This window comes from Centrocercus urophasianus, unplaced genomic scaffold (genome assembly GCF_019232065.1).
Source record: "Centrocercus urophasianus isolate 14NV4802_14NV808 unplaced genomic scaffold, USGS_Curo_1.0 seq_19, whole genome shotgun sequence".
Lineage (NCBI taxonomy): Eukaryota > Metazoa > Chordata > Aves > Galliformes > Phasianidae > Centrocercus > Centrocercus urophasianus.
The window spans coordinates 11,319,444-11,332,015 of record NW_024884744.1 but is presented as its reverse complement, the minus strand read 5'-3'; the positions used below and the strand labels follow the sequence as shown (position 1 = coordinate 11,332,015).

Genomic DNA, 12,572 nt, shown 5'->3' with positions numbered 1-12,572 from the left:
GTGTTTTACAACCATGCATCTTTAATCAATGTGTGGAACTAAATCAATTCCTTAATGTCTATAAAGTGAATTTTACAAGTGAGGAGTTCCATAAAAAGAAATATACATAAGCAGGTATATCTGATACACACAAAAATTTAACCCTAGAGAGTATATCCGAACATTTCAAACTTGTAACATAAAGAACTGCCTACCTTTACCGGTGAAATATGAGAATGAGAAACAAATCCATGGACATTCTCAATCTGGGACAGATTCTTCTCTGACACGTGAACCAGCTCTGGACCCGTCACCTCGTTGGCAATGTGCGGGGAGCTGTGCTCCTGCGGAGGTGTATCTTCATCCTGATAGCGGTATTTCTGAAGAAAACATGTAAAACAAAGATCAGCCCGCTATCAAAACATGAAGGGATTATCCAGAAAACTCAGGACAAACATACGTAGTAGTTTTCTAACTCTGCTAATCTCAAGGTAATAAAATCTAACAAGTTTAAATTATTATTTTCATCTAAATCCATCTAAAAAGGTTTCTGCCATTTTAGTTTCATCGAAAATGCTTTGAAGCTACCCAGTTTTGTTTGTTTGTTTTGCCTGTTTGTGTACAGTAACAATGCTTCCAAACTCTCTTCCCAGGGGCTCCTCTTAATTGCGTTTGCTTACACAACACAAACCCTGTGCCCTATCTTTTCATCAGTCTCAAAATCTTTTTCCACACTTCCTATTTAGAGCACCTGCTAAAAGCCTTTTTTGTCTGCTGAAGTCTCAGCTTTTATACCAGGTATCAACACAGCAATTCACTGCTCCTAACTCTGCCTGAAGCTAGAATATGTGGTTTTACTATGAAACAGAGTAAGTTCTGCAACACAGAAGCCTCCACACGAATACAAGACATTACTCAGTCAATGTTATTAATTTTTCATTCAATTTTAAAAACCAGACCCTATTTATTTATCCACCAGGGATGCATTCTAGCCAGACAGTTCTATAGCCACTATAGCGGACTCCTGCTAGAAGCTATGAATGAAGCTGGGGACACACAGGGCCATAATATTCACCTGTTCTCCGGGTTGCAGGTTAACTGCTCATCCAGCAGCTCTGAACACATGCTCACATTATAAGTGTGCTTAAAGAAGAACCTCAGATTCAACTTTCCAGTCTCAACCAATTCCGAGGCATGCTCGGTCATCCATGCATTTTATTGCCCTTCATAAGAGAGTAAAGCAGTATTACAAAGTTATGCGTTCTGCAGGACAAACTATAAAGAATCCACTTGAGAAGCTGCATCAGTTACCAACCCCTTAATGCTTAAGCCACTCATTTCTAGGGTGACTGGAACTTATGACCCCTCAAGATCCTGCTAGTCCACACGCTGTGAAAATATGGGAAGATAGGACCTAAAAGTGAATCAACTTCACAACTCAGATCAGACAAAATCCTGTTCAAAGCTACAAGGGGATCAGTCAAGTTTAAAATCAAAATTGATAAACTGAAGGCAAGTGAATCAAAACCAGCTTACTTTACAAAAAAAAAAAAAAGTAAATACCTTGTGTCAAAGCACAGAACTACTTGGCTTTTTTCCTGAAACCAGACACATTTATCAGAAACAGGTATGTAGACACTGAGAGCAAACAGGCTCTAGATTTCATTAAGGAACACATCTACTCATAACAATACGTTACATACAAAGCTTTAACAAGCCTATGTGCATTACAGTTCACTTTAAAAACAAGTGTTGCGGTAAGGATTCTGCCATGCAGCGATGAGAGAAATAAACTGCTCAGAAAAGCATCATAAACATGACATATAAACTGGATTTTGATGTGATATTCAAGATTACTGCTGTCCTTTGCATGAAATACTTTAGAACAAAGTGTTTCAACTTCCAGTGAAGCAGACATTCTTCTAACACCTAGCACTCCAGAGAAGTGGAAGTATTTGGTACTACTCTGCTACTGCACATCACCTCCAGAACTGCCAGGCCTCCTGATGGACACGGAGCACTCAGGGGAACCAGCCTGCTCAAACTGTGCCATCCCCAACTGCCATTCCTTCCTTCTCCAGGAGCTGCCACCACTGGAACAAGAATTCGCTCATCTCCTTCACTCAAGTTAATGCTGCTGTCAGACTTGAATCTAAATCCCATACAACCTACACCCCACATGAGCCAAAAGGCGCATTTTCACTGTACAGCCTTGTGATCCAACAGGCAGTGGCTGTGCAAAGCAGCAGGGCCCTCTGGACTCTCCCCGTGCTGCTCTGCAACCACATCTTGCTGTCCCTTGCTTCCACCACACACCTGGATTAATGGGAGCAGGTTCAGCAGCTGAGCCAGCAGCATTGGTTCCCTGTTCCAGCAATATTCACCTGCTAGAGTTTTAATTCCCTGAAGTGGCTCACCAGATGAAACATGCACTGATGGCAGCACAAGGAGAAAGGGAGGAAGGGAGCAGGACCAACCCATCTCACAGTAGCTTGGCAAAGACCACTTCTCTGCTTACAGCTAAAATAAGGCAGTCGTTTGCCCAACCCAGGCACCAGGAGACCCCAACTTAGAAGAACCAGCCAAGGAATGGGCAAGGCAGATAGATCAAAGGAAGGAATTAGGCCAAGCGTGGCAAAGCAGCTCTGAATTTGCTGACAGCACATCTAGAAAGTTTCCCACACCACTCAGATAGTAGCCAAGCCTTTACTCTATTGTTTTTATCATCACTTTTTTTTTTTTTTCAAGAAGCTTTATGGACTATTCTAGTTTATCATCAGAATTTCATAGTGGAAAAAAAACTGCAAGTGCTGAACATTTAATGCACATTTCTGACAGATACTGCCCCCCAGAGAATTCAGCTGCAGGTTTATATGTATGCTAAGATGAAATCCAAACATTTCTCTTTGGATGTAACATGGTTTACAAGATTTATTCAAAACAGATTGCACACTTTATAGTATTTATTCACAGTTCAAAACTCACTGATTAAATAATTTGCTGAAGTAACCATTAACTTTAATAAACCTGGGCTACTTTATATGAGACCAGAAGTTGCTCCATATTCACCACAGTAAAATCATTCATTATGCTGAGTGCTTGAGCCTGCAGCCTCCCTGCCTAAATTCACAAGCCTAGCAGAGTTAAAAATAAAAACGAACACAGTATCTGCAAAACACACAGGATAAACAAGGATTTTGTGGACATCTTGTAGCACTGTTTTTCAGAATACAGATCATCTGTTCACAGAAAAAGCACAGAAAAGCTTCAGGAAATACTGTACTTTAGAAGGAAGGTATTTCAACAAATTCATACATAATCTACTCCCCAGAGATAATTAAGCTGTGGTTTTATATTTTTAAGAAGTCACCCTAATGAGAGGTCTTGCTGAAAGACAACCAAAAGAAAATTAAGAACTCCCAAACAATCCCATGCCTTAAACTGGTGACCCACATCCACAACAGCATGCAATTCTGTTAATCTACAGATTCAAGCCATACAGAAAGCCATGTTCATGGACTGAAAATTAATCTTGCAAGAACACCCTCAACTACCAGATAATTTGATGACAAAATATAAGACAGCAGCAACTACACTTCTCTTCAGGAGGGGACGTGTATCAAAGCCCAATCTATATCAGAAGTACACATTAATCCGATGTCTTACACAGAAACAAATTTGAAAGCACAGCAGTACAACTGCTGAACACGTGCACACAAAAAAATCAGTGCTACAGCAGCTTTAATGTTAGAATAAGAGTGATAAGGTGCCTAAAAAAAAAAATACTGCCAGTCTTCTTTCTTGTACTCCCCTTCTCCCACAGCTTTAATGCTCCTCATTCATGCTACAACGTGATTCCCAAGTCAATGCAATGCTACAAATAAAAATAACAAACAAAACCCAGAAAAACATGCAGCCTGATTTATACAGCTGTGTCAAGGCTGGTTTTCATTTTCCCCAATCAATATTGGGGATTGTACAAAAAATTGTACAAGTCCAATCAATACTTTGAAAAAGATTGAGAATAAGTGAGGACTTAAAAAAGGAGATACAATTGCTTCAATGTGATAAATACATAGAAGTTCACAGGGTCAAATATCTCCACTGCAGCATGAACAGACAGCATAAAAAAGCAATGTGGATTTAAACCATTTGCTCGTGATGACCCAAATGTGTATACTTGTCCCTATTCAGTCACTGCTCCACTTCAGAACTGAAGCTTGACCTGAAGGGACCCATCAGAAGGCCATGCCAGCAAGCAGAGTTGTTGGGAAACACTCCTTTACATTCAGCATCTCCTCTCCTGCACAAAAGGACTACAATGAAGCAAGTCAAAAGAAGGTAGAAGGAAAATCTAAATAACAGCAGTTATCCCCATATCTCCCTCTCAAAAAAAATGGCCTTCCTAACTCTGACTTGAAGGTACCAATCAGCAGAAAATACACTCCAATAACTGCAGCATCAAAAGCAACACCACAGCCAGATTTGCCATAATCATGCTAAAACAAAGTCATTAAGATGCTAGCATACTTCTGAGAGTAACCTGCAGCCTGGTGGAAGTGCTAAGCCAGGAGAAAACGGTCAGGAAAACACAGTGCTTTCTTACTGAGAAAAAGGAAAGGATACAAAACAAGCATGCTCAGCTATTGCAGAATGCAAGTCACCTTGAAAACTTCTCATTTCTGACAGCTGGGCAGACTGTAAAAACCAAATGAAGTCTCACTGAAGGTGAACAGCAACTCAGTGAAAAGCTGAAAGCCTGCAGCTATAGCAAAAGAAACTTCAGTAGTGGAACCGAAGCAGATTAGTGTGTATTCTCAAAACTTCTTCACTGATCACAGCCTAAGACATTGAGAATTATTTACATTTTAGGTCTTAATATATGATAAAATAAATGATTTGAAACAGTAGAACAGAACAGATATATTTTTTAAGCACATGTTCAGGACTTTGAATAACTAACCCCTTCTCTCTCAAAATAGAAGCACTGAGTTTTCTTTTAATAACTAGTGCTGAGAGAAAAAACGAAGGCATTTCAAGCGTACAGACATGGGGAGCTGCCTTTCATATTTGGAATTCATTTTCCTCTTCAGTTTGACGTTGTATCTTGAGCAAAACTGATGTAACATGCTAATTAGGTCACAATGTTCCACCATATGCAAAAATACACAGTGTTAAACGCAAACATTTATGCATTGCTTCATGTCATGGATATTCAGAAATGATAAGATACTTGAAGATGCACATGTAGTGAAGAGATTCACCTGTACCAGAATGCCAAGGAAAGGAGACCAAACAAGGAGCAGTTAGATTGCCAATAGTCTTTTCCTACACAGTAAAACAAAACAAAACAAAAAACCTACCTATTTTCTATGGAAAATAGAAAACACTGTTTCATAGAACAACTTGCATGAGATGGATTATTTGTTGACGTAAAGTACTGTATTATTATTTCACATTTTCACAAGTATTGCCTCTTTGATTTTCCTTATTCAAAAGAGATTTTTCTGATATCACAATGGTATTTCAGTGCAGTACAACCTTGCAACATCCCTTCAAAAAAAAAAAAATTAGAAGTGCCAAATCCCTCTGCACTACCAGCAGGTCACAGTTACTCAAACTTCATCTTCAGTTCACTGGGGATTTGCAAAGCACAGAGCACTGGCTCTGCGTTAACTGTGATGTGTGCTCGCAGAAGCACAGGAGGGCTGAGGTGGGCAGCATGTCTGCATCCCTCTGCCCAGCCCTCGTCCCAGAAGGACCGCCTACAGCAGATGCCCAAGCGGCTTTGGAAGACCTCCAAGGAGGAGTCCCCATACCTCCCTGATCCCTGTGCCAGTGCTGTGTGGGTGGCTGAGCACTGAGTGCTGCTGAATGTTCTCAGGGAACCTCCAGTGTGCCAGCTTGTGCCCATGGCCTCTTGTCCGGGTGCTGGGCACCACAGAGCCAAACCTGGCTCTGCCTTCTTCACACCCCCCGTTCAGGTATTTATAGACATTGATGAGATCCCCCAGAGCCTTCTCTTCTACAAGCTGAACAGCAAGTTTATTTAGCTATAGTTAAAGCCCATGCATTATAGCCTAACAAAACATTTTCAAGTACAACACTGCTCAACCATACTTGAGAAACTATTAGCCTGCAGGACACATTCCTGTACAGCTCTGGGCAGAGGCGCCAGCACCACGCCTGCCTTTTGGGCTGCCCTGTGCCCATGGGCCAGGCTGGGGCCCTGCAGTCGCCCCACAGGGTGCAGGGTGCCAGGCCCGGCCGGACCCACATGCACCAGACAGGCCGCTGACGTGCGAGCGCAGCATGAAGCGCGCTGTCACTCAAATCCGGCACAAAACGCCTAAAGTGGATTCTGGATATTCACTGGGTATTTTTAGTTTGCTCTTAAAGGGACCGGCATCTCTTAGCTACAGCATAACCGGCAAAACTCAATTCTATTTGCATCCTAGGGCTTTCTTCACAAGTTTACCGTTATAAATGAGAAGGAGATGCGCAGTTCCACAAAGAACAATAGAAATCTTGATTTTATAGCCAATAGCTTCCAGCCTGCATCAATCAATATACACACATTTATGACTGAAAAATGCTCTGGGCACATGAAAGACAAACAGATACAAAACATGGCAAATTCCTGCTACTGAATAAGGATTCAGCTTGGAGCCCCACAAAAATCATTCACACAATCAGAAGGGCCACAAGAAAATAAAAATCAGACGCTTCCTTCCCAAACTCATGGCGTTTCTTCAGCATCAACACATACATATTATTTATACGTGGGCACATATGTATAGGCACATCTGCTCCTAATTTATAAAAATCAGTTCCGTTTTTCCATGTGTGTGTTCAGAACAACGAACACCAACTTGGAAACACTGAACACGCAAAATAACTTCTGGAGACAAAGACCGCTGAATCTCAGTCTGAAAAGCAACTTCACATACGCTAAAATTAGAGGGGCTTTCTAGCAGCTAGGTTCTCACACATCCCTCAATTTGTGTGTTAATTTCACTGGAAAAAGCACTTTGAACAGCACTGAATACATTGCTTCCTATTCTGTGAATTAGGAAATTATACATTTTATTACTCTAAAATCCAAACAGTTGATGGAGTCCTAAAATGACTAAATGCCCACAGGCACCGTTAAACCCAAACCTGCCACTAACGATTGCTTCTATCAATATGATGTCAGGAGGCATTTCCAGCCCCACATCTCGGTGCAAGTCTCCCGTGTATTTAATTCTCCACAGCTGAAGAAAATGAAAGCCAAGTGCCATAAACTGATTACATGATGATTAATGCTGATTAATGGGGAATGACGACATTCCACATGCGGCATTCAGTAAATTCAAAATACTGTTCAAAGGGATCTCTAAAGAGTAGCCACAATAATTCATTACTTCAGTCAGAATCACCAAGAGCCCAAAAAACCGAGTAACACACAGAACAAAATACACACTATTTAAACGGAAATAAGGTACAGCCACATTACACATCCTGGCAATCATTCACAGCCTATTAAATCCAGCTTACATTTCCGGGAAAGTCCTATTATAGACCCACCTTACATCCAAACATTAAAGATATTGTGTTGTTGGTACATGCTACTTTACAGTGGCATAGCATCGGAGAAAAACAATCCAAGTTTTTTATGCTAGGAGACATTTTTTCAGACCCTGTGCACTTCAATCGATCCACGACTGAGATTCCAGAAAAATGCCTCTGTAAGCGCTGCTTGCTGCCTGTCTTTGACATTTATTCTAAGTCCATAGTGTTCAGAAATAAGCCTTTATATAAAACAGCTTGAATCCTTCAGGAAAAAAAATTGCTCCATGTTAGAAACCAGATCTTAAAAAAAGCAAACAAAAAAATCCCGTGTCCATTTTTAAAAACGTTCGAGTCAGCTTTACATGTAATTACATTAGCGTCAGCCTGGAGCGACAACTGTCCGGCAGCCCCAAGGAGCACTCGGATCCTCGCACCAGACCCCGGGGTTAGATCCACCGCGGCTGCTCCACCTGCTGCAGTGCAAGGTCTGCCATCTCCTCCTCCATGAAAACAGAAGCAACTCCAGCAGAGCCACGATGCTCGGCTCGGTGCGCGCTGGTTGCTTAGGGGAGGGGCAAGATGTTGCAGTGAGGGACTCGCCGCACGGCCCGCCGGAGATCAGCCCGAGCTTCCCGAGCTTCCCGCAAGGTGCTTTCGCACTGCACCAATGAGCATGTGAAAACCCACTTTAAAATCAGATGTGCGCAATTATAAAACTGGGGAAGTTGTAAGCTTAGCAGCAGGGTATTTGCTGATCTGCAGTTTGCACAGCTTTGTCGAGGAGCTCTCAGCAGACCGTGGAATGAATGGCTATGGGATATTTAATCCTCATTTTCCAGCATTAAAAATTCAAGGTTAATGAAACGTTGAGAAACATTAACTGCTGAGTAAAACTCCTAGTGGTCTACAAAAGCAATTAAACAGCAACAGAAAGATACAAATATTCTCCAGCTTCAATACAATGAAATACAGAATCACAGATCTGTAGGGGCTGGAAGGGACCTCCAGAGATCATCGAGTCCAACCCCCCTGCAAAGCAGGCCCGCTACAGCAGGCTGCACAGGGAAGTGTCCAAGCAGGTCTTGAACATCTCCAGAGAAGGAGAATCCACAACGTCCCTGGTGACATGCTCCGTCACCTCACTGTGAAGTTCCTCCGCATATTGGTGCAAAACTTCCTATGCTCAAGTTCATGGCTGTTTCCCTTTGCCCTATCCCCAGAGACCACTGAAAAGAGGTCAGCCATGTCTCTCTGACTCAGAAATCAGAAGCTACAATTCCCCCCCCCCCCCGCTGTCTTTAGGAAACCAGGAATAATTTGGTGTATCCATCAATTTGGTTATGAGCCACTCTCAGTAAAGTATTTCATTACAAGCAATGGTACAAGTGAATATTTAAAAAAAAAAACCATCACCCAGTTTTTTAACAAAGTTCTTTCCTTAGAACTGAAGTAAATGCAGTCACAGTCTCCTTAAGGTTTTTATTATTTATTGTATAAGACATTTATAAAAACTGGTTATTGAGGTGATGGGTTTTTTTTTTATCACAACCTATAAAGACTCAATTCTTCCCCCCCTTTTCCCCAGAAGCAGACTCTGTGCAGAATTTTAATACATTTCTGTATTTTAACCTGATATTATAGATAGCACATTCTATTTGATTTCTCTCCCAAAAGCTGAAAAACCTTCGCAAAAAATAAAATCAATTCAATAACTATAAGCCATAACATCAATTTTAAATTGTGCTGAATAATAATATTTTTTTTTAAAAAAGCAAGCATTGAACACTCTCAGAGAAGTTTGTACTCCTCCTTTTGGTTGTGACTGTTCACCTAAGTTTAAGTCTCAAGCAGCCTGCTGTCATCTTTTACTTCACCTACTTTACCTGATGAGTAACAAGTATAACATAGTGAAAAATGGACATCCACACTTATAGCTCAGAAACAAGGAGCTTCATGAATTATACTGTAGACAGTTATCTTAATAAATGTGCAGACTGATGAAACCAAAACTAAGGCAAAATGTCTAGAGAAAAATGTGCAACTCTGCCCACAATAAACCCAAAATGAATTTCATTTGCATGAGGTCCTCCTCCTTGGCAGAAGATGCTACACTAACAAGCACAGCTTTCTTTCCAGCACTTGCTATGACCTACACTTGCTCACCAAGTCATCGCTTACTACAGTAGGTCATCTGCATCATGGGCAGCAACAGTAGCAAGCCAAAGAAAAATTCCTAAGTGGAACAAGAAAATCACAGAACCACACAGAATCACAGAATTGTAGGGGTTGGAAGGGACCTCCAGAGCTCATCGAGTCCAACCCCCCTGCCAAAGCAGGTTCCCTACAGCAGGTCGCACAGGTAGGCATCCAGGCAGGTCTTGATCATCTCCAGAGAAGGAGACTCCACCACCTCCCTGGGCAGCCTGTTCCAGTGCTCCGTCACCTCACTGTAAAGAAGTTCTTGCGCACATTGGTGCAGAACTTCCTATGCTGCAGTACGTTACGTGCACACACAGATACATCTTCTGTGTGTATATGTGTGGGTTAAGCTTCTCTTGCATATACACTTAAATCTAAGGGCAGTCTTGAGCATAATAGAATCAGTGAGGAATCTAGAAAAGCCCTCTATTTCCCTTCAGGTGGCTGGGGGTCACAGCATACAACCTCTTGTCTGAAGAACTAGGGCAAAGCGCATGCAATGATAAGTATAAACATCACACACGAGAAAGGGAAAAAATGCACAAGGGAAAAGAAAACAGTAAAGCACTGCCCATTCCACAAAGAACAGAAGACTGTTGCTATACCACAACACAACCTTTTCTGTACACAGTCTATTTTGTTTCCGTAGTTCCAGTCATATTGCAATGGTATTCTAATGAAATACACGGCCAAATGCATGGCAATTTCATGACAAAGTCAAAGAGGAAAAGCAACTGGAGTGTTGCACGAATAGCTTTTGTAATACAGAAAAAATAAGCTCTAATGTGCCACGGGCATAGAAGAATCAATAAGTGGAAAACACAGTCTACACATCCACAAAGGATTCGGTCAGTAAGACATGAAAGAAGAAGAAGCTTAAGTAACTTCAGGCAATTACATCTACATTGTTGATGAAGACCACATAACATCTGAATCTTTCAGCCATGTCTTCACAGCTCTAGGCAAACAAATTGGTTATATGACAAAACTGCCTTGCTCTTTACATAAACCACATCTTGTCACACAAGCTTAAAAATACAGTACTAAAATTTGTGATGTTTAGGTATAGTTTGTCGACTAAATCCCAAAATTTAATAGCAATGGTTTCACTTGCTCAAAACAATTATTTGCACCTCAAGGCATCTTAAATATGCAGCTGTGAACATAAAGCTTCCAGAGATCTGAACAAAAACATACAAACACCAGTACTCAAAATATTTCACATCTACTTTTGAACTCTTCACCTCCCTGTGCAACTACTGTTCTGACTGCAACTGGAAGTTAGATAAACATTTCAAAGGACAAAAAACAATCAATTAACACATGAAGCCATTGTTGAGAATGCAGCCTTAACTCCTTATTTAACAATATTCTTTCCAAATTTAGGGGACCAATCCTGAGCTCCTTCAGTCTGAGCCTTTAGTTTCCATCCTGATGATCCAAAACAAAGCATCAATGCTTCTTTCTAATGCTGACATTTGTAAGGACAAGAAGAAATCTGTATTCATTGAACATAGAAGAACACATTTAAACTCTCTCCCTGCACAGGAGGATTCCACCTGATCCCATAAAAATGTGAAAATCATATAGTTTTATATTTTAAAATTTCTGAGGAAAACAAACTCAAAGCTTTTAAAAACTGATATTTACTCGGAAGTGATACCACTGAAACGAGCTTTCATGCTTATGAAAAGACTACATAAAAAATGAATTGCTTTATTTCAAGTTTCTTTCAAATGTTTACTCAGCAGTAACATAAATCTTCATTGATGACTCCCACATGTTCAGTAAAAATACCAACATCATTAAGAACTTTAATTAGCAAGCAAAAGTAATTGTTATTATAATAAAATAAGAAAGCTGTTATTTCCAAGAGTCCTTGAGATAAGAGAATCAAGAGTTACGTAGCATCAGGAAAGCGCCACAATCCCTTCAGGAGCCTAATATTCCTGTTGAGCATTTACCCACAATTCTGGACTGACTGCAAGCACTTGTACCTGTTCCATCAATCCACGTGTTGCACCCATACTCTCATACAATATAGGTAAGGAATCAACAACCTCATAAGGTGACCTGGAGTTTTTAAATAGCATGAAAAAGTGCAGGTCTAATTTGGCAAACACATCACTTAGTCAGAATGCCAAATCAAAGGGACAAAGACCATATTGCATTAAACGTCTCCCAAGCATTACTGCAGGCACCTGCCAGGCTGGTGGGATTCTAGTTGAGGTTCCTTTTCCCCTCAAGTACACCTTGAACTTGTACACCTCCAGGATGCTTAGCATAACCCAATAAAAAAATAAGATACCTTTCAGCATTCAAATGAATTAAATCCAATAAACTTATTTTAATCTCTTTTCCTCATAACCTTAGCACATATAGATATTGAAAGAATACACAGAACTCCAAAATTAGTTTACGTAAGGAAGCTATGATACTGGTTTAAGATTACCTCATACTAACAGAGAGCTCTAAAGCAATGGTTGTAACTCTATCCTTTACTCAAGGAGCAGTAATTCCATAAGCAATTTCTGTAAGGTGAAATGAAATTTGAACACTAGCTTCATAAGCACCAATGTTTGGCGCTAACTGCATCCATGAAGCTCTTTGACTTTGCTATTGTTACTCCCCAAAATGCAAAATGACTGTTCAAATGATTTTGAGGAAGCAGTCAAGAAATGGAGTTTGTTTCTGCATTCACTACACTGCCAGAAAAATCATCTGCATGGTGCTTTTAGGCAAAGGGATTTATTTATTGAGAACACCATGGCCTGAAGATTCATTGCTCTTGTAAAAGTTAACTTCAGCAGCTGTTTCTATCTCAGAAGAACCTTTTTTGA

General features: G+C 40.6%; 1 protein-coding gene across 6 annotated transcripts in view; it reads right to left on the bottom strand.

The window, feature by feature from the left end:
* The window catches only part of DLG1 (discs large MAGUK scaffold protein 1), a 131,373-nt gene that overhangs the window by 84,036 nt on the left and 34,765 nt on the right, over positions 1-12,572 (bottom strand). For all 6 annotated transcript variants that reach the window (XM_042820421.1, XM_042820422.1, XM_042820423.1 and 3 more), the window contains exon 4: positions 195-359. In XM_042820421.1, coding sequence (XP_042676355.1) covers positions 195-359 — 165 coding nt within the window. The remainder of the gene's footprint in view (positions 1-194; positions 360-12,572) is intronic.